The sequence below is a fragment of the Purpureocillium takamizusanense genome, chromosome 10 (assembly GCF_022605165.1).
Source record: "Purpureocillium takamizusanense chromosome 10, complete sequence".
NCBI lineage: Eukaryota > Fungi > Ascomycota > Sordariomycetes > Hypocreales > Ophiocordycipitaceae > Purpureocillium > Purpureocillium takamizusanense.
In genome coordinates, this window is record NC_063077.1 from 732,528 (window position 1) to 751,601 (window position 19,074).

Genomic DNA, 19,074 nt, shown 5'->3' on the forward strand with positions numbered 1-19,074 from the left:
TACAGCCCCAATTGGCGTCAAAGCCCGTCACAGCTGGCCGCTCGAAAAAATATATAGGTGAACCATGCGAATGAGGTTCATCGACGACGTGCGTTTATGGCGGCGTGGCTGAGCGGTCCGGTGGTTGTAGGTCAAAGTCAAAATGCGGTTCAGGGTCCCGGACGCCGCAAAAGCCACCACCACCTTGGGCCCGATGGTCCGGTGCGACGCCGGAGCAGGAGCAGCAGTGCGGTGAGGGGGAGCAAGCAGGTGAGGAGGAGGAGGGTGAGGAGGAGGAGGGTGAGAAACGTGGGGGGTTGGAGAATGGATGCGGGGCAGCTGTTGCTGGATGCGCGCGAACCAGGACGATTGTCTGGAATCAATATGTGGAGTTGGGTTGGGTTGGCCGGTTATTCTCACGCTGCTGCTGCTGATGGTGTCGTCATGTTGTTTTGACGGATCATGTTCCTGCAGCAGTGACGATATATGTCGATGGTTGTTACATCCATCCATCCATCAGGGACGAGCAGCGTTGCGCGTAGAAGAGCACACTTTTGCGATTCCGATATCGTTTGGCAAGACAAGGGACCTGAAGCCAAACGACGAGGGGCGGCTCCATGTCGTGCCATGTTCTACACCGCCGAGGCGTGGCCGTCCGTCCGGTGGGCTCGGTCGTCTGCGTTCCTCCATGCCTCGGGGACCACGATGGCAACATGAGGCATTTCACCAACATGATACCCTGCAGCGACCCTTGACAGCGATCGATTTAGGCCTCATTGGATGCACGAATGGCCAGCCTCACTCCCGCCTCACGAGCTTGAACCACGTCCGTCACAAAAATCGCTTTGGTATTACAATCATCGCCGTGTATCGACGCCCAGCGTGTCACAGCAATGCCTCATCTTCCCGCGTACCACGACATCTCGCCTCGCCTCGCCTCACCTCACTCAAGCCATAAAGGCTCCCCCCAGCGCCGCCATGGCCAGCGCCGTCACCGCGCCGGCCCAGCCGAAGCCGCTGCCCGCCCGCATCTGCACCGTCGCCGCCGCGCCCGTAGACGTCGCCGCCGCCGTGCCGGACTTGGTCGGGGTCGCGCTGGAGCCGCCACCGCCCGTGCTGGTCTTGGCGCCGTCGCCCACGAGGGCCGACAGCTTCGAGTCGTCGACGAAGCTGACCTTGATGGTCGAGTTGGTGCACTGGGAGGGGACATCGCCGGCCGATCCCTTGACGAAGTTGGCGGCAACGCACTTTGTCATGGGCCGTAAGCATTATTTCGCCAAACTGATCCTAGAGACCCACGCGCGCGCGGGGCCCCCAGATCATGTATATATATACAAGTGTGGTGTGTGTGTCCCTCTTACCTGGTACAGCAGGCCGTCGACGGCAGACGAGACGACGCTGACGACGCCCTTTTTGCCCGCAAAGCTCTCGGGCACGGTGACGCGCGGCTGGCAAAAGTCGCCGAGGCCGCTCTGCATGACAATGGGGTAGAGCTGCTGCCAGCCGGACTGGGCCTTTTGGTCGAGGGTGGCGCGGAACAGCCAGTTGCTCTGCTGGTGGGTGAGGCGCATGGCGAGGGCCTCGCCGCCGATGTGGAAGTCGACGACGTCCTTGGAGAAGTCGGGCGTGAAGCCGCCGCACGGCGCCTGGTCCTCCTGGTCGTCGGAGAAGCCAATGGACTTGGGGTACTTGAGCTGGAAGTGCGCCGAGGCGAGGCCGCCGAGGGCGAGCAGCGAGAGGACCTTCATCTTGGGGAACGGCGCCTTGGTGTGGTGGTGTAAAGGCAGGTCAGGGCAGGTCAATGCAGGTCGAGGAGTTCACAGCGACGAGGGAAAGCGAGGTTATGGAGTAAATGTCGCGTGCAAGAAAAGAAAACAGGGAGGCTGACACGGTGTGTATAAGATATGACGAAGTCGGGGCCGAGGCCAGTTATTAATGATGCAGCTTTCGTCCTTGTTATTACCACGCACAGTCGGCGGGCCCCGCGGGCTTGGGCTTCCCCAGGGACCAACGCGCATCCGTTGCCCGAGTCAACGTCGCAGCCCAGGAACCCGGATAGAGGGCGGCGCGGCGGGCAAGGCGCGGCAAGCAGCATCAGCATCAAGCTCCAGCTCCGTCTGTGTGTGTGTGTGTGTGTGTCCCACGGCCCCGTCCAAGTCCACATGGTGGCGCGGGACCAAAAATGCCATAGCAGTATATGGGCCGGCATGGACCCCTCCGTCCATCCGTCCGTCCCTTCATCCTTGCAAGGCTCCAGCGGGCAACAGACATGAACCGGAAGTCGGCAAAGAGAACGCCTCTCTACTGGGGGAAGGGTGGGCTCATCAGCCCTGCTTGGTGATGGTGCGGCCGAAAGAATTAACAAAAAAAAATACATAGCGGGGGTCCGTGATGAGGGGATTCCCGGCCCTCAATCGACATGGACCGGTGGGGGCTGACGGGCGCGGGCGTCGGTGGACCCAATCATGGGGCGCGAAACGGACGCAGGTGAGTCCGTTTGAGCAAGTTTGTGCGAAAGGGCGGCCCGGCGCCTTTTGTACATGCTTTCTTTCGTACTGTAAGTCTTGGTTGAAACCTGGAGGGAGCACGCACGATCATCCCTCCTTTTCAGGTCCTTGGATGTGAGCATATCTTGCGCACGCTAGAGCCCAGTAGTAGCAATTCCTGCTACCAACATACGTAGTTCGTACTTGCGTATTGTACTAGTCATGCCTCTCATAGGCAAGGTATGAATCGTATGCCATGTGTACTCAGGGTTACCCTTGCCGGAAGACGCCGACCTTGAAGGGTCCCCCCCCCCCGGGCGCCTCTACCCCGTGCGCGCAGATTCCTGTCACGATTCATCCGTTCATGTTCCGACTCATCTGGATTCTGCAACGTGCTCAACGCTCCTCACGACACGCCGACCGATCCGAGCATCCAGCAGCGCTAGCCGGTGCGCGCGCGCCCTAGTTGGTTCTCCTTTCATCAACCACCAGCCTTCAAAACTTGACGACCGCCGTTGTGTCCCGCGAAATGGTCGCCGCCCTCTAAAACGGAACGAGGGCCGTGTATGACTTCGCCTCAACTGTTTTGGCTACACCAGACAGACCCGTCTGGCGAGACGTGCTTGTCAACGCCATCATCACCAGTCTGTTTGAGCACATTGTTTGACGACACCGTTTTGTTTGACGATACGTATCGGAAAGCGACATCGACCCTTTCGGCTCACGACATGCCTCACAGGCGGCATTAGACGAACAAAAGCACATCCTCCTCGTCCAGTCCAGTCCAGTCTCTCTGCTGCTGGCTCCCCGCTGGCGGAGAGCCCTCCTCATCGGCAGACACCATGGACATGGATCATATGCACGACATGGGCATCGGCTCCGACATCAACTATGCCTTTGCCCGCGATTACTGGTACATTGCCGCCGGCGTCGTTGGACTGCTCGTCTCCGTCCGCGCCGTCAACCACATTGGCGCTCGCCAGAGGTGAGAGCCTACCATCAGCGTCGCTTCTTGATCGATCCCTCTCACATGGACTGACTTCCGCTACCCCCAGGTTAAAAGCATGCCACGATCCGACCATCAAGCAACCCACTCACCCCGACGGCGCCCTCTCCCAGGCTTGGGCTACCACCACCGCCATCGTACGCGAGCTCTCCCTCCCGCAACTATACATCCCAACGCGCGGCCTACGCTGGGCGACCCCTCCGCCGCTGGGCCGCGTCGTCTTCCTCCTCTGCTACTGGGCCGTCGTCGTGGCTTTCATGTCATGGAACGTTGTCATCAAGGACGTCTACTTCTGGGAGCGCATCGGCTACCGCAACGCCTGGGTCTCCATCATGCAGCTGCCGATGCTGTATCTCCTCGCCATGAAGCTCAACCCCCTCGCCTGGCTCGTCGGCTCCAGCCACGAGCGCATCAACTGGCTGCACCGCTGGGTCGCGCGCACCATGTTCGTCACCGCCACCGTCCACGGCTTCCACTTCTGGACCGAGTGGGTGCTCGCCGACTTTGTCGACTACGAGCTGTCCATCATGCCGCTCGTCCGCTACGGGCTCGGCGCCTGGGGCGTCCTGCTGTGGTCCGTCATCGTCGGCTTCCTGCCGATACGGAGGCTCGCGTACGAGGTCTGGCTGCTGCAGCACATCGTCTCGGCCGTCGTCATGCTGTGGCTGCTGTACAAGCACATCCCCGCCACCGCGCAATACCTCTTGTGGATGGCCATTTCGTTTCTCGTCTTTGATCGGGCCGCGCGATGGCTCCTTCTGCTCTGGCAGAACACGCGATGGGGCCGTCTCAGCGCGTCTTCTTGCCAGAGCATGAAGCGCATCGGCCACGGCGTGTCTCTGCGAGCCATGGGCGACAGCGTCACCGCCGTGACCATCAAAGATGTCCACTTCCAGTGGCACGCTGGACAACATGTCTATCTCTGGATCCCGCGCCTGGGGCCTCTCGAGGCGCATCCATACACCATCGCCAACGCCCACCAAATCAAGGGCACGTGCTGCTGCGACAGCATTCAGCTCATTGTGCGCGCCCACGGCGGCTTCTCCAAACGTATTCACGACTACGCAAGCCGACATCCCGAACGCGTCCTCACTGGCTTCTTGTCCGGCCCGTATGGCGCGCCGCCGCAATGGGACGTCTACGAGACGGTCGTGCTCATCGGGGCTTCAACAGGCGCGAGTTTCACCATTCCTATACTAGAGTACGTCGCGGCAGCGAACCATAGGACGTGCGTGAAGAAGATGGAAGTCGTGCTGATAGCCCGGACCGCGGAGGAGTTGTCGTATTACATCCAGCGGGCCAAGGACGCCGGCAAGGACGCCAGAGAGAAGGGCATCGACGTAAGGCTTCACGTTGCCATAACAGGAGGGGTCTCGGAGGGCGAGGCTGGCGTTCCGCTCGTCCAGCTCCGACGCGAGGACAGCAGCAGCAGCCGAAAGGGCCACCAGCACCTCTCCAGCTTCGACGAGAAGACGGCGGACACGGAGCTGCTGCGCGACCGAAGCACGGCGGTGGACCAGCCCGCCACGTCCTCGGGGTGCTGCTGTCGGCGCAGCAACTCGTCCGCCACGGCCGGCAGCATGGGCTCGGCCGCCAGCATTGAGTACCTGCGCGAGTACAGCTCACGGCCCGACGTCGAGGCGCTGATACGCGAGCCTGTCGAGCGCGCCTGGGGCGAGACGGCCGTCGTCGTCTGCGGCGGCAAGGAGCTGGTTGCGCGGACGAGGAATTGCGTCAGCAGGTTGAGCGACGAGCGGGCGGTGCATAAGGGCACCGGAGCGCAGGGGATATACCTACATGTTGAAGAATATGCATTCTAACGACTATTAATGTTACGATTCGGATGTTGAATTCATCAATGCCACGGTTATCGGCAGCTGATGTCAGACCAACATCTTTTGACATTTCACGGAATGACACTCTGACCTTAAATGTTCTCCCGAAGTGTATATGGAGTGCTAAACGATTCGGGAAGCAATGTGCCCATTGTAACGTTACTTTGGAAAGGCAAAGAAATGGACAGGCCATTGGCAACTCTGCTACATATAGGCCGATGTGACAGGCGACTTGCATGCATTTACCAAGCAAGTAAGTGAGCTCTGAAGATGTGGAGCACTCTTGACTGGAGGTGAGACGTCATTGCTGCTGACAGCCAGTAGTTAATGCACGTCCATGATCGCTTCATGTTATGCTCCCGCGTTGGGCAATGTTCAATCTGCTAGCAAATCACCATCGACCATCGCACATTGCAGTGCGCTCATGGTCCTCCGGTTTCTCACCTGACCATGTCTGCAATCGAAAACTTCATCGAATCCCGGGTCGCGTCAACCGAACAAGCTCTCGAAATCGGCGACGGATGCCACTGGGACGAGGCAGCAGCCCTGGGCGACTTTCTCAACGGCAACGTGACGGCCGAAGACGCTGCGATAGCCATAACGGCACCCCTTCTACGAGAGACCAAGCCTTCCGCTGCCATGTACCGGCTGATGGGATTCCTCTGCGAAGCGCTTGTGGAGCTAAGCGACCATCGCAAGCAACTCCTAGATCTCCTAGAGGCAATTCAAGCGCTCCCACCGTCCGACCAGATTGACTGGCCGCGGCTCCCAGGCTTCGGAAACATGTGGGCCGACTTGTATCGGCTGCACATGCACGGACACGACCACTGGGAGACGTCGGAGACGCCTCTCACGGACACGAGGAAACGTGAGCTGTGTCGACATGAGGAGGCTGTCGCCGCGGCCGAGGCCGACATGTTTCTCCGCGGTGTGGGTGGCGTTACGGCCCGTTGGGGTTACGAGTGGTTGAGCTTGGTGCACTGGCAACGTCCGGGAATGGCCGTGTTCATGAGGGGTGCGTACGTCTGGCTGGCAAAGGCAGGCGGGCGTCTGAAAGACCAACTCGAGCCGGACAAGGTATCTAGTTACGGCCATCCGTCGAGGGTTAAAGCCGCAATGCCAGAGCATTGGGAGGCTTGGAGGTGGTCATTCTTGCGGATCAGTGAAGAGGTAGAGGCCTTTGCGGCTGATGATAGGGAGGTTGCAGGAGAATGTTACAAGCTGATGGAAACATGAAGGCCAGTCATTATGGCAAAGGCGCTCAATACAGTTGTTAATTGTTTTGTATGCGCAGTGTCTCGGGTCCTAGAAGCGGTTTGTTTCTCCTTCCTGACGAGTTCCTTGCTCCTTGCATAGTACCGTTTGTTTCTGAAATTCGGCCAGCTTGTGTGGCTTCCATAGACATGATCGCTGCTTTGGACAAAACTTTTGCTCGACTATGCCAGTGTTGTGGGTTGACTCTCAAGACGAGATATTTGTCGGGCCTGAACTCCCTATGTAAACCCTGAGCCCAAGGAGACTCACGGTAAGAAAAGCAATTGCATGCCCCTCGCATTCTAAGGCAGCACGATCTCCCTGCGTGCTTTATGAATTTGATACGGACCTCGTAAGTCTTTTAAAAAGCGAACTAAATGCCATGAAGCGTATTGGGTAAGTGCCTCAACGACACATGGACATTCAATCTCCGTAACATTGCCTCCGGCCCAATCAAGATACAGCAGCACTCTAAAGCATAAAGCACTACAATATTGAAGAGGGCAAGCTGGCTTTAGACTTAACACACACTTGGAGACCCGCCTGGCTCGCCGGCACGGCGACATGTTGATCTGCTAGACCCCGGATTGGGACGGACAAAGTCTTGGCCACAAAGGCGACCGGGGGGGGGAGGATCGCAGCCATGTTGTCTATTCTTGTGTCAAGCCCCCCAAAAAGCACAAGGCTAGCTATGATTCTTCAACCGAATCCCTTAATCGTCAACCACATGTCCGATATCTCTCTACTTGGCCGACCAAGTCGTCACTTGGGCGACTTCCGAATGCTGCCATTCCCACATGCGTTGGATAACCCACGTGCAAGGCCTCAACTGTCCGGGGGGAGGGCATCTTCCAACGCAAGGCATCTCTGCAGCAACGTGCGTGGCGACGACCAATTCGGCACAGTCTCTGAAACCCTCGACGCGCTCCTATTTGCGTGTCGTGACAGCGGGATGGGTGCGGGAGGCGAGCCGTGGCGGGGTGCGTCCGCGTCCATCTACAAAGGGCAAATGGTTTTGAATCGTCCGTGCTCCATGTCCTGGCCTGCGCCTGCCTCGTTGGCACACGCCCGCGCCTTCTTGCGAGCTCTTCCTCGTGCACGGGATGGCCGAGTTTGATGCAATCGCAACCCCCCGTCCGTCTCCACAGCCCCGGCTCCATCTCTGAAGTGCGCGCCCCGGGGCAGTTACTGCCTCACATGAAGGCTATCGCTAACTAGAGAGTAGATCTCATCGATGACGAAGACCCCCTCCGACTGTACGGTGCCGCGTCTCGAGTTCGGGTCCGACACACATTCACGGTTTCTCGACATCGTCATGCGTCCAGCCCGGCACCGTGGCTCCGTGGCGCCTCCCGGCCGGGCACGCGCGCGCATGGCACGATTCCCCGCCCAGGAGACATGGGTCAGTGTTTTTTCGCTAATGACCATTGTCGCGCTTGACTTTGCGGCATAGCGCTGGTCGGAGACGGTCGGGGCTGCGGCAACAAGACTCCTCCGAGGCGTGAGTTGTTTACTTGCAAGACAGCGAGCGCTCCTGTGCGCCTTCAGTCATCGACGTTCGAGGGCCGCCGAGTCCGACAAAACCCATGCGAACATCGTCTACTGTAGGAGGATGCGTACGTACTCATTCCTTGCAGGGATCCGCAATCGCCGTGTCCGCTGACAACCGGTAGGTGGCCGGCCTTGCCGATGCCGTCCCTGTCGCCAGCATGCTGCTTGGTTCCATGACATGCCCTCCCTCGGCGTTTCGCTCGGTGATGTGCTCCTGGCAACGCTCGCAGGCTTGCTTCAACGCGCCCGACAAGAGCGGCGGCACACTGCTGGGGGCGACTTTGGCTGGCAACGGTTCGGGTTCATCAATGGTTCACGCAGCGCCGTGTGCTCCGTGCCTCCATGTGGCTGCTGACGGCCGCTGTCTAGGCTTCCCTTTCCTCTGGGACTGGACAACAGACAGCCCGGACATTGAGCTGAATCGTTGTCAAGGACCCCCATGCAATAAGCTTCTGGTGCGTGCGCACGTGTCGAGTCTGTCACGGCCAGGATCAAAAGCCAGCCACGCGCCAGGCTTTCTAGAAGAACAAGAACGCGGTTCCAGAAGATGCCGCGTCTCCCGTCAGGCAGCAGGGCATCAACCCCTTGTTGGTGGCCATGTCCGACCTGCTCCGGGAGATATACAACGATGTCGTAATCCTCGGGGGCGGATGCAGGTACAAAGGCACGATGCTGGCCTCTCCAGCCTCGTCGAGTAGCGCACGTGCTGCCATCCGCCTCCCGCAGCTACAGCACTGGCGACTCTGCATCCTCGCGTGAATAATAGTGCGCGGCATGTCGGCACGTTTGCTACCGTCTTGCGTGCCTTGACGAAGAATAAGAGACGTGCTGCCTTCGCCGGCGCCGAAGCGGCGACGATGTGAGGGCCTCGAACATGGCCACTTATGCATGGGGTGGTGTCAGGCCCGGACAAGTGTTGTCCAGCTAGGACAAATCACCGGCGCATCGACTACAATTAACCAACCCAATTACACCATGCGCATTATACTTGCACGTAGAGATATGGCTTGGAGTTGCCCTTTGTGGTGCACAGGCTGCGGCAGGGGCTGATACTGTGTTCGCCCCGTCAAAGGTAATTTGTTTCGAGGCGTCATGCAGCGGTGACTACATACGATGGCGCACTCGCTACCGTCTGAAGAAGCGATGCCTCTGGGTTCCGCTGACAATCTGCACATGGCTCATTCTCATATAGAGAAGACGATTATTGGAATGGCAAAACGAGACGAAGGACTAAGCGGAGTTTAAAGTCCCAATATAGAGCAAGACGCAATTCAGGGGCCGCGATGGTTTCACGCCGCCTAGACCACATCATTCGACCGAGAACGTCAGAGGCATCTGGCCCAGTGCGCTGTCAAAGCTTACCACTCGACCATCTGCTGCCCGTGTATAAGATCATGGCATCCCAGGCGTCGACAACGTCATCATTTCATGGTGCAGTCATCGACAATGCCCCCTTAACCCAGCGCCAGCGTAGCTGCCCACGCTGCCTTATATTATTCACCGCGATCCCTGCGAGACGGAAATCACACTCTCTCTATCTTATACGTATACATATAGGCCGCGCGTTTGGTTATGGATCAGACGGCTCGAGACATGGATGCCCCCAAGCCCCTGGGCGCCTCTGGACGCTCCGCGACTGCTGGTTCTGGGAGCACCCTCACCCCCGTCAAGACAACCCGCACGGCCGACTCGTCCGACGCCGATACCCTCGGGGAGAACAAGGACTATAATAACGATGGCGAAAAGCCTGGCTCGGCGTCCAGCGTCACTACCGTCGCGCTTTCCGAGGATGAGGTCCGCGCCGCTCTCCGCGCCCTCATCGAGGAGCACGAGATGGATCAAAACTTCTGCCACGATACCCTCAACCGAGCCAGGAAATACCTCGCGAAGCTTCCTCCACCAGGTAAGACCCCGGCCGAAGCAGGCGCGGACATCGAGTCCGGACAGTCCATCCTCGACGACTTCAAGGCCCAGGAGGAGCTCGCCCGCAACGACTCGGCGTACCCCGAGGTCCGCGCCGTCGTCGACCCAACCGACGACCCCACGCTGCCCGTGGCGACGTTCCGCGTCTTCTTCCTCGGCACCTTCTTCTGCCTCTTTGGCGCGGCGCTGCACCAGTTCTTCTCCCTGCGCATGCCCACCATCCACATCAGCACGCATGTCGTGCAGCTGCTCACCCTCCCCATGGGCCTCTTCCTCGCGCGGTTCCTGCCCAAGCGCGTCTGGACGCTCCGTCTCCCTCGCACGGCCAAGTCCTGGAGCTTCAGCTTGAACCCGGGCCCGTTCAACCAAAAGGAGCATCTCCTCATCGCCATCATGGCCAACGTCTCGTTTGCCGGCCACCATAACGGCGCCTACGTCATCTCCATCATCCAGGTCCTGAAGCTTCCCATGTTCTATGGCGAAAAGGTCCTCTCCAACAGCGTTCCGTGGCAGGTCATCACCGTCCTCGCCACGCAGCTTCTTGGCTACGGCTGCGCAGGCGTGGCCCGCCGGTTCCTCGTCTATCCCCCGGCCATGATCTGGCCCAGGGCGTTGGGTAACATTGCGTTGGCCAAGGCGCTTCATTCGGATAGGGGCCTCAAGTCGCTGCCGGCCGTCAATGGCTGGACCATGACACGGTATCGCTTCTTCGCCATCGCCTTCGGCGGCATGTTTCTCTGGTTCTGGATCCCCAATTACCTATTCCAAGCCATTTCACTCTTCAACTGGCCGACGTGGATCTCCCCCGGCAGCGTCACGCTCGCCCTCGTCATGGGCAGCACTTGCGGCCTCGGCATCAACCCGCTCTCTTCGCTGGACTGGAACGTCGCCACACACCACGCCGACCCCATCGTCACGCCACTCTTCGCGCTGTCAAACTACGCGACGGGCATGGCCATCTTTGGTTTCATCGTCGCCCCGATCATATACTTCAAGAACTTTTGGAACACGGGCTACCTCCCCATCAACAGCAACAAGCCTTTTGACAACACTGGCGGACGCTACAATATCAGCCGCATTGTCGGCCCGGATCTGACCATTAACGAGGCTGCTTACTACGACTACAGCGTGCCGTGGCTGTCTGCTACCAAGGTCATATACCTAGCCGTGTACTTTTGCCTGTATGCCTCGTTACCGGTGCACCTCGCGCTCTGGTTCCGCAGGGACATCGTCAGGGGGTTCCGGGGCTTCTTTAGCCGCAACAAGGACCGGCAGCACAAGTTCGACGACATTCACAACCGTCTCATGGAGGCGTACGAGGAATGCCCGCACTGGTGGTATCTCGCGACGCTGGGAATCTCCTTGATCTTTGCCATCCTCTCTGCCGTCTTGTGGCCGACGGACATGCCCGTGTGGGGCATCTTCCTCGCCGTTACCTTCACCCTCGCTCTGCAGATCCCCCTGGGCATGCTCCTCGCCATCACCAACAAGGAGGTGTCCACGGCCATCCTGGCCATGGTCGTCGGCGGATACGTGCTCGAGGGCCGGACGGTGCCCAACATGATCTTCAAGATGTACACCTTCATGTCCACGTCCCAGTCGCTGCACTTCATCGGAGACTTGAAGATTGCTCATTATGCCAAGCTACCGCCGCGCTGGGTCTTTGCGGCGCAGATGTATGCCACCATCTTGGCCGCGTTCGTCTCACTCGGCGTGAACCACTGGCAGCTGCGCAACATCCCTAACATTTGTCGCGACAACCAAAAGGACCGTTTCTCGTGCCCCTCCACCCACTCATACTACCTCACCACGGTCCTCTGGGGCGTTGTCGGGCCTCGACGGCTCTTCGGAGCCGAGGGCCACTACAGGCCCATCACCTACTTCGTGCCCATCGGCATCGCCCTCCCCGCCATCACGTACTACTTTGCGAGGCGGTGGCCCACGTCCTTCTGGCGCCGCTTCAACGCGCCCGTCTTCTTCGGCGGTGCGCTGGGCTGGGCCCCGTACAACTGGACGTATATCCACGGCTCTATCATCCTGGGCGTCGTTTTCAACTTCTTCATCAAGAAGCGCGCCGAGGGCTGGTGGGGGCGGTACGCGTACGTCATGTCGGGCTCGTTCCAGGCGGCCTGCGGCGTCGCGGCGCTCGTCATGTATTTCTGCTTGCAGGCCTGGAACATCAACATCAACTGGGTTGGCAACACTATTGGAAAGCAGGGCGTCGATGGAGGCGGCTGGAGAGACGCAGCGGGACACAAGGTCAAGTGCGCGAACCTCCACCTTGCCCCAGGCGCTCATTTCTCCAACGGCTTCGAGTATCATCATTGACAGTGAGTGGGCCACGGGGGCGGTTTCGACCTGCCCTGAGCCGGAATGGGAGTGAGCCGTTGACTTTGGATTTTCACTTTGGGCCTTGATCTTGTTGTAATTTTATACGTTCCGGCAGGCACGGGCATAGAGGAGACGACGGGTTCTGTCGAGACGGCACGGCGGTCTTTTCCCAAGATGTTCTAATGAGCGGGTAGAAACTCGATGGCTCTTGTTCATGTAGCGAAGACTTCCACAAGAGATGTATAACACTGGCATCAAGGCAACATACGAAGTTGACATGGCGCTGCCACTCAATAGGCAATGTGACTGGCCGCAGCTCATGATGTCTGTAGAGGGGCAGGTTCATGCTCCTCTGCTGTACATACGCGTCTGCGAGCGGAAGTGACGACAGCCCGCTGACGGCATGGACCACCCGGCCACGAGTACGTCAAGTGAGTGCGCTTATGACGAAGGCCGACGCGCGGACTCAGGCAAAAGGATATCGCAAATCCGATAGATCCGCCCTGGGCCGTCCACGGCCAGCATGAGGACAGGCCCGGTGAGCCTGGAACCGGAATACATGGACGAGATTCATCAGCGGTTTCCAGCATCTTTGTCATACCGAGAGAGGTTTCCAGCTTTTGGTGTCGCGATGGTCATGCCAGTGGCATCCACAGAGCGAGCGCTTCCCAGACTGACTGCGGATCATGCGTGGGCAAAGAAGCTGCTGACGGACAGTCCACTTCGCGCTGAGTGGCAAACGTTTCCACTTGCGTCTAGACTCGCCAGAGACAACTAATCCAAGGCACCAATGGCATCTGCTGTGTCTGCCTGGGACTCGTGACTTGGATGGCTTACATCCCGGCCATGATGGTCGAGGCTCGGAAGAGGATGGGGGTCCTTGTCCCGTGTTGTCAGTTGATACAGGCAGCAGAGTTGGGGTCATCTCCCCGAAGCGCGCGGTAGGCATCGTCGGGCTCTCTACAACACCCTGCGGCGGACCAAGTCCGCATGCACAAAGACATTAAAGTCGCCGTTTCGGTTGTGGCCGGTTACGTCCGACGTGAAAACGGGCAGGAAGCAAACAGACGCAAGAGCCAACAAATACCACCGTACCAGTCGCTAAGAAATTCAGAGAGTAGTTAATTGACGCATGACAAGAGTGTTTCAACCCGGCTGGCAGGATGTCGCGTGGAGAGGTGGAATGTGAAACCGTACTTGGTGTCTGGCAAGCGCGCGCGTCTGGGGAGGCCAAATCGGCGACCTTTGGTTACGAGAGAATAACTGATGGCGCCGTGAGACTGCGAAGCACAAGGGGGGGTTTCACTGGCGGCAAAAGCATGCCGAGTCTTTTTTTTTTTACCCCGTGGAAATCACCGCAGTGGCGAAAGGCCACCGAGGTGAGGAGCGCCATTGAGGTTGGTGAACGATGCGGGACGTGATGCAGGTTGTCAGGGTTCAAGGAGGCTCAAGTGGTGTTGAATCGGATGAACGGGGGGCGTCGCGCTGACCCGCTCGCAGAGGGGCCTCCAAACGGAGACGGGCTCGCGGGAGCCACATGGAAGGCTAGCCCTGGAGGCAGGTCCGCTGGCGGGAACCTACAAGGGGCGGACAGAGAGGGTTCTGATGGCGCTGACGGCGCTGACGGCGCCCGCTGGCGGGAGGGAACCCACGGGGGTAGGGGGGGTTGCCCACTGAGGGATCCCACAGAGAATGGCGGGGGCCTGCCGTCACTTGGGACGGATGGGAGGAACCACTGAGGGACGAAAGCTCTGAGTGACCTCATCAAGGCCGCGGTCCTTGGTGCAGTCTGCCCTGTGGCCCCCCGTCCTGGCTCCTTCCACCAATCCGCCGGAGCCACCGATCAACCTCGCCGGCTGTTCTCCGTACTCCGTACAGGTGTGTACCTTGTGCGCACAGCCTCACCGTCCCGCGCGGCAGGAACGGCAACCCACACGGTGCACTACGGGAGGCAGGAACGAAGGACGGCAGACGCCACGCCACACGCCACTCCACGGCCAGTCGGCGGCGGTGGCTTGTCCCGGTGATTGCCTCAATTCTGCTTTGTCAAATGGCCCCCAATGCCTGCCGCGCAACTTGTCGCACGCAGCAACGAGACCGGCGAAAATCGCAACTTGGACCTCAATCGATGCCGAATCCCCTGCGCAGCAACTCCATGCTTGCGCAATCCAGAGGCCGCCGTCTGACGAGCGGCGGCTCCCATCTTTGGCCCCATGTCCTGGCTGTCCTCTGCGCTGCAACTTTGGGGGCGGCTCCTTCGGGCTCGTGGGGACGACCCCCTGGCTTACGCTCTCGCTGGCGGCGGCGACGTCGTCGTCCTAGAATTGCGCAGGCCGTTACGTCCGTCCCAAGGAGGCAACCTACGGCTGAAAGGGGTTGCGCGTCATCGTCGTGTCGTCAGTCGTCTCAACTTCAAACGCAGGATCACAGAACGCAGCTAGTAGGACGTCGGGACCCCAAACTACGGCGAGTCCTGCGAGCTGCTGCAACAGGATTCTAAGACAGCAATGAAGAGGTGGCGGCCACGAGCCAACGGGACACATCCATAGTACTCGCAATTGCGCCGCCCATATTGTCGACACTCGAGACCCACGGCATCCCCACGACAGGCGACAGCCGACAAGCTCCATGTCCATCGTCTCTCGTCGCCGTCACTCCGCCACCCGGCGCGCCTGTCAAGCGCGCAAGCGCGACAGCCTCCTCGTTTGCCGTTTGTGTCTTGCAGGTACGCAAGCCGGTTCGCATCAGTGACGTGCGTCGCGTCTGGGGAACCTGTGGAGAGGAGGCAGTGAAACGCCGAATCCAGTGCGACGTGTGGCTAGGACTCGATAATCTCACCCTCGACCCCGGTCGCGTGGCGCAATCCCGTCTTTGTTCCCCTTGACTTGGCAAGCTTGGTCTGCAGTGGTGGCTTGTCCCCTCGCCAGGCAGCACAGCCCCCCCGCGGCTGAAGAGCGAAAGACTTGGGTCCGGCAGAAGTGGCCCTTGCAGTCCGTCGTCATGCTGGATGAAGCATCGGCACGGGACCACCCCAAGGGGCTAATGGCGCATCTAGCGGCGAGCAACTGACGGCCTTGCAGGTGCAGCAGGCGGGGATGGCCTGCTACTGCACGACTGCAGGCCCCGTCGAAACCCGTCGCTGTGGTTTGTTGCTGAGGACAAAGGAGGTTTGCGGTGAGTCAGTTGGCGTCGAACGGCGGGCCGCATGATTGCACACGGCGAGCAGGAACCGGAACGCGCGCATTCGACGACGAAGACGACGGACTGTTTGGACAGCCGCCCGAGACCGTTCGCCTGGGACGCCGGCGGGTGGGCAGCGTCCATTCGATTCGACAATGCGGCGGCGGATGGGATTGCGCAGGCTACGGAAATTGGCCAACACCATCCTCCCACTCAGCTGCTGCCGTAGCCTCGCTCCTCCCCCAGGGCTCGTGGCGCCGTCGGTTCTATTCACGGGAACGGGGGCTATTTCCATCCCAACGTGCGTATTAGTTGCGTTCGTCTCGACTCCTTGGCCGCCATACCCCAGGCCCGGTTGTGTCGCGCTTGTTTCGAAACGTTGCGAAGCCCCAGGCGACATTGGACGGGACACGACGTCTTGCCCACGATGCTCGAGCCGCCGCGCAGTTCCTCAACAAGACTCGACGACACCCTGTCTGATCTCCTCCCAACTCGTCGCGCCCGTTCGTCGCTCAGCCGCATCCCCATTGGGCTGCCCCAGTCCAGTCGAGGTCTGGCTGGCTCCACACGACCAGGGAGTCATCGGCGGATGGGTCCGCGAGGCAGCCCTGGCAGGCAGAACCGGGAGGACTAGGACGACCAGGGGCAGGGTCAGGGTCCGGGAGGGTGGGGGAGTGTCTGCGCCCGTGGGCTCTGCTCTGCAGGACGGGAGGGAGCACCACCACTTCGTCGTCCCACCGTCACTTACACACACACACACACACAGACCTACTTTCTTTATATCATGCCCTCACGCCGTCTCGTTTTCCAGGCAGCTACAAACACCACCCCATCTTTTTTCCACTTTTCGAAACAGACAACCTCGACGAGTCGATTCTTCGGGGACAAGAACTGAAAGCCGGCCATCATTCGCTTCGAGGGCTGCCCAAACGAACACGCCGTATATATACTGCCGCTCACCCGTGGCCCACCTCGCTGAGTCGCTGCGCCCCAGCCCAGCTGCAGCCAGGCCAGCCTACGTATAAAGAGAATTCCCGCCCCAGCTCCTCGGTCAAGCACTCTTCGCAACCGCAACCAACTTCCAACATCAAGCAACGCTGTCTCACGCGAGGGTAGACACAACCTTCTTGCCAACACAGTCTATCTGATCGGGTTGCCTGACACCAAAGAGTTCCGTCGGGGACAAACCTCCCGACTGACCGGCGCGACCACCGCGAGCACCTCTTCTGTTGAGGCGCAGGCTCAACTCCTCATACGTTTTCCTCGACACCGTCACCATGTGCACCACGAACATCTACACCTACGTCTACCCGGACGGACGTAGGGAGCAGGTCCGCCAGCCCACGCTCTGCCCTGTGGCCCGCCACGGCCAGCCCTGCGTCGACAACGTCGTCTTCAAGCACCCAGCCCAATACGCTCCCACTTCGTCGCTGCCAACGTACGGCAACTACTTCCCACCCACGCCGCCGCTCTTTACCCCTCGATCCGGAACACCCAGCTACCGCTCCGGCGACGAGTCGGATCGATCATACCACAGCTCGTCGAGCAACAGGCGGCGCTCTGGAGTCTACATCAACGGACAGCGCGTGGTCGAGCTCAACCGCCGTGACCGGGACCGCCACCTGCGTCGTGAGCGCATTGTTCTCGTGGATAACCCACCCACGCCTCGGACACCTCCCCAGGCATTCAACTTTCCCAGCACCGCCCCATCGTCCCCAAACTTCAATGCCTTTCTCCCTCACCTCGCCGATGCCTCACCGCGCGACTCGTACACGCGCCGCCCCGTCATCGTCGACGAGCGCCCGCGTGCAGAGCGCCCGTCGGTCCAGATCGAGGTGGTCGAGCCACGGCCTCCTCGTCGGTCCAACACCCACATGCGTCACTCTTCGACGAGCTCGCGCGACAGCGGACGACCGGCATACACGAGCGCGGAAGAGGAGGAGCTTCGCCAGCGACGACGCGAGCGCGAGGCGATCAGACAGGAGCGGCGATTACGCGAGGCGCAGGCGCAGGAGCTGAAGGAGAGGGAGAGGGAGGCGCGCGAGAAGACGATCCGCGACCTCCGCATGAGGCAGCGGATCGCTGATGCCAACGCGGAAATCGCCAACAGGCCCGCGGTGCCAATGCCGCCGGCGCCGAAGCGAGCGTCGACATTCGTGGCAGCCAAGGCCGCCAAGGAGGCACAGGAGCGCGAGGCAGATTTGATCAACGCGGTGCGGCGGCTAGACCTAGAAGAGAAGAGGCGAGAGAAGCGGGCCGAGAGGGAGGAAGACGAGGAGCAGCGGGAAAGGCTACGCGAGAGAATGGTGCCACGGCGACGGGCCACGGTCGGGCCTGGAAGCAGGCGACACAGGGTACTCTACGACGACGGCATCTACCGATGGGAGTGATTTTCCACTCAGCATTCTTTGATTTCTCCTTTACTGTACTTTTAAGGGGGAAACACGGAACCCCAGTTGGGACGGCAGGCGAGCGACGAGTCGGCGTTTTGATACCACGGGCAACGGGCAACAGGGCTCCATCAAGATTCAGGATAGACAAATTAGAGACAAACAGAGTCTGCGAACTCTGGTGACAACAATCAACAGTCCCATCTCTCGGTGCAAGGCTCGCGATGTGAAAAGAACATTGGCTCATCATGAACACCATGACGCTTCCCTCGCCAGGCAACATCCGCCACCGAGCGCGATGCAGTTTGGTACGTACGAGCAGTCAAGTGGCGCCCTGCTGCTACGTCCACGCCCCAGGTCATCATCTCATCGGCGAGATGCTGTCCACGCCCCTTTGATGGGGCTTGGGTGCGCGGTGTCAGGGATTGTTGAGAGCGGACACCCTGCCTTGGATGCTTGGGAGCGTGGAGTACGTAGTAATACATAGCACGGTACCTACACTACATGCCGCCTGGGGCAATGTATGTACGCTACTACGGCCGGGGAAGAAAGACAGCGGCAGGTCGGCGACGGGCGCCTGGAAAGGTTCAACCCCCCCCCCCCCGGATGAGGGGGGGAGAGGGCCAGCGATGGATGGGTGCGTGGATGGATGGATGGCGCAGACCCAGGCAGTCAGTCCGGACAGACATTGCGATTCCCCAAACACGCACACACACAACACGCACTCTCTCTTTCTGCCTCTTTGTGTTTTTTGAGGGCCGGTTCCCTTTCTTTTTACTTTTCTGCTTTTTTTTCCTGGTGAAGAATGGCCTTTGTCCACATATGCGCGCTTTGGTCGGGGATTGGAATTGTCTCGTTTGTGCGAGCGCTGCTTGGGGTGCTTCTTTGTATATACATCACTGTACAAGGCACACGGGGCGGTCTCGTCTTACAATTTACCGCGCGGGCCTCGGGCTGATGATTTGTTATTATTGAAAGAGAGAGAAATAAAAGGGAGAGAAAATGTTCGTTGTGTGTAAGCTACGAGCGCGGCACGGTACGGGTCAATCCTTGAGCTGTCATGTATTAGCATCTTGGTCAAACCTTGGGGTGTTATGTATCTGCAGCATCTTGAGTCTTGCGTCTGGTACGGGGTCTAG

At 59.6% G+C, this 19,074-nt stretch overlaps 6 protein-coding genes across 6 annotated transcripts; 4 read left to right on the forward strand and 2 right to left on the reverse strand.

Moving 5' to 3' along the window:
* Nucleotides 1-27: 27 nt before the first annotated feature.
* Nucleotides 28-492, reverse strand: JDV02_009737 (uncharacterized protein; the record flags this gene model as incomplete). The annotated part of the gene is made up of 1 exon (XM_047991419.1): nucleotides 28-492. The coding sequence occupies one exon, from the start codon at nucleotides 490-492 to the stop codon at nucleotides 28-30; it is 465 nt and encodes a 154-aa protein (XP_047847431.1).
* Nucleotides 493-926: 434 nt separating this feature from the next.
* On the reverse strand, nucleotides 927-1,727 carry JDV02_009738 (uncharacterized protein; the record flags this gene model as incomplete). The annotated part of the gene is made up of 2 exons (XM_047991420.1): nucleotides 927-1,226; nucleotides 1,341-1,727. The coding sequence occupies 2 exons, from the start codon at nucleotides 1,725-1,727 to the stop codon at nucleotides 927-929; spliced, it is 687 nt and encodes a 228-aa protein (XP_047847432.1).
* An 883-nt stretch (nucleotides 1,728-2,610) lies between these two features.
* FRP1 (ferric-chelate reductase Frp1) lies at nucleotides 2,611-5,311 on the forward strand. The gene is made up of 2 exons (XM_047991421.1): nucleotides 2,611-3,450; nucleotides 3,521-5,311. Exons 1-2 carry the CDS (start codon nucleotides 3,308-3,310, stop codon nucleotides 5,289-5,291), a joined length of 1,914 nt encoding a protein of 637 aa, XP_047847433.1. The 5' UTR covers nucleotides 2,611-3,307; the 3' UTR covers nucleotides 5,292-5,311.
* Nucleotides 5,312-5,897: 586 nt separating this feature from the next.
* On the forward strand, nucleotides 5,898-6,686 carry JDV02_009740 (uncharacterized protein). Its single transcript, XM_047991422.1, has one exon. The coding sequence runs from the start codon at nucleotides 5,946-5,948 to the stop codon at nucleotides 6,540-6,542; it is 597 nt and encodes a 198-aa protein (XP_047847434.1). The 5' UTR covers nucleotides 5,898-5,945; the 3' UTR covers nucleotides 6,543-6,686.
* A 3,018-nt stretch (nucleotides 6,687-9,704) lies between these two features.
* On the forward strand, nucleotides 9,705-12,571 carry JDV02_009741 (uncharacterized protein; the record flags this gene model as incomplete). Its single annotated transcript, XM_047991423.1, has 1 exon — nucleotides 9,705-12,571. One exon carries the CDS (start codon nucleotides 9,705-9,707, stop codon nucleotides 12,360-12,362), a length of 2,658 nt encoding a protein of 885 aa, XP_047847435.1. The 3' UTR covers nucleotides 12,363-12,571.
* Nucleotides 12,572-16,251: 3,680 nt separating this feature from the next.
* Nucleotides 16,252-18,129, forward strand: JDV02_009742 (uncharacterized protein). The gene has a single exon (XM_047991424.1). The coding sequence runs from the start codon at nucleotides 16,823-16,825 to the stop codon at nucleotides 17,933-17,935; it is 1,113 nt and encodes a 370-aa protein (XP_047847436.1). The 5' UTR covers nucleotides 16,252-16,822; the 3' UTR covers nucleotides 17,936-18,129.
* The last annotated feature ends 945 nt before the right edge of the window (nucleotides 18,130-19,074 follow it).

Bases quoted from the DNA above. Each gene is read 5' to 3' on its own strand.
- FRP1 (XM_047991421.1), top strand. From the start codon at position 3,308: ATGGACATGGATCATATGCACGACATGGGCATCGGCTCCGACATCAAC. The intron at 3,451-3,520 runs GTGAGAGCCTAC...CGCTACCCCCAG, and splicing joins CACATTGGCGCTCGCCAGAG to GTTAAAAGCATGCCACGATC.
- JDV02_009740 (XM_047991422.1), top strand. From the start codon at position 5,946: ATGTACCGGCTGATGGGATTCCTCTGCGAAGCGCTTGTGGAGCTAAGC.
- JDV02_009742 (XM_047991424.1), top strand. From the start codon at position 16,823: ATGTGCACCACGAACATCTACACCTACGTCTACCCGGACGGACGTAGG.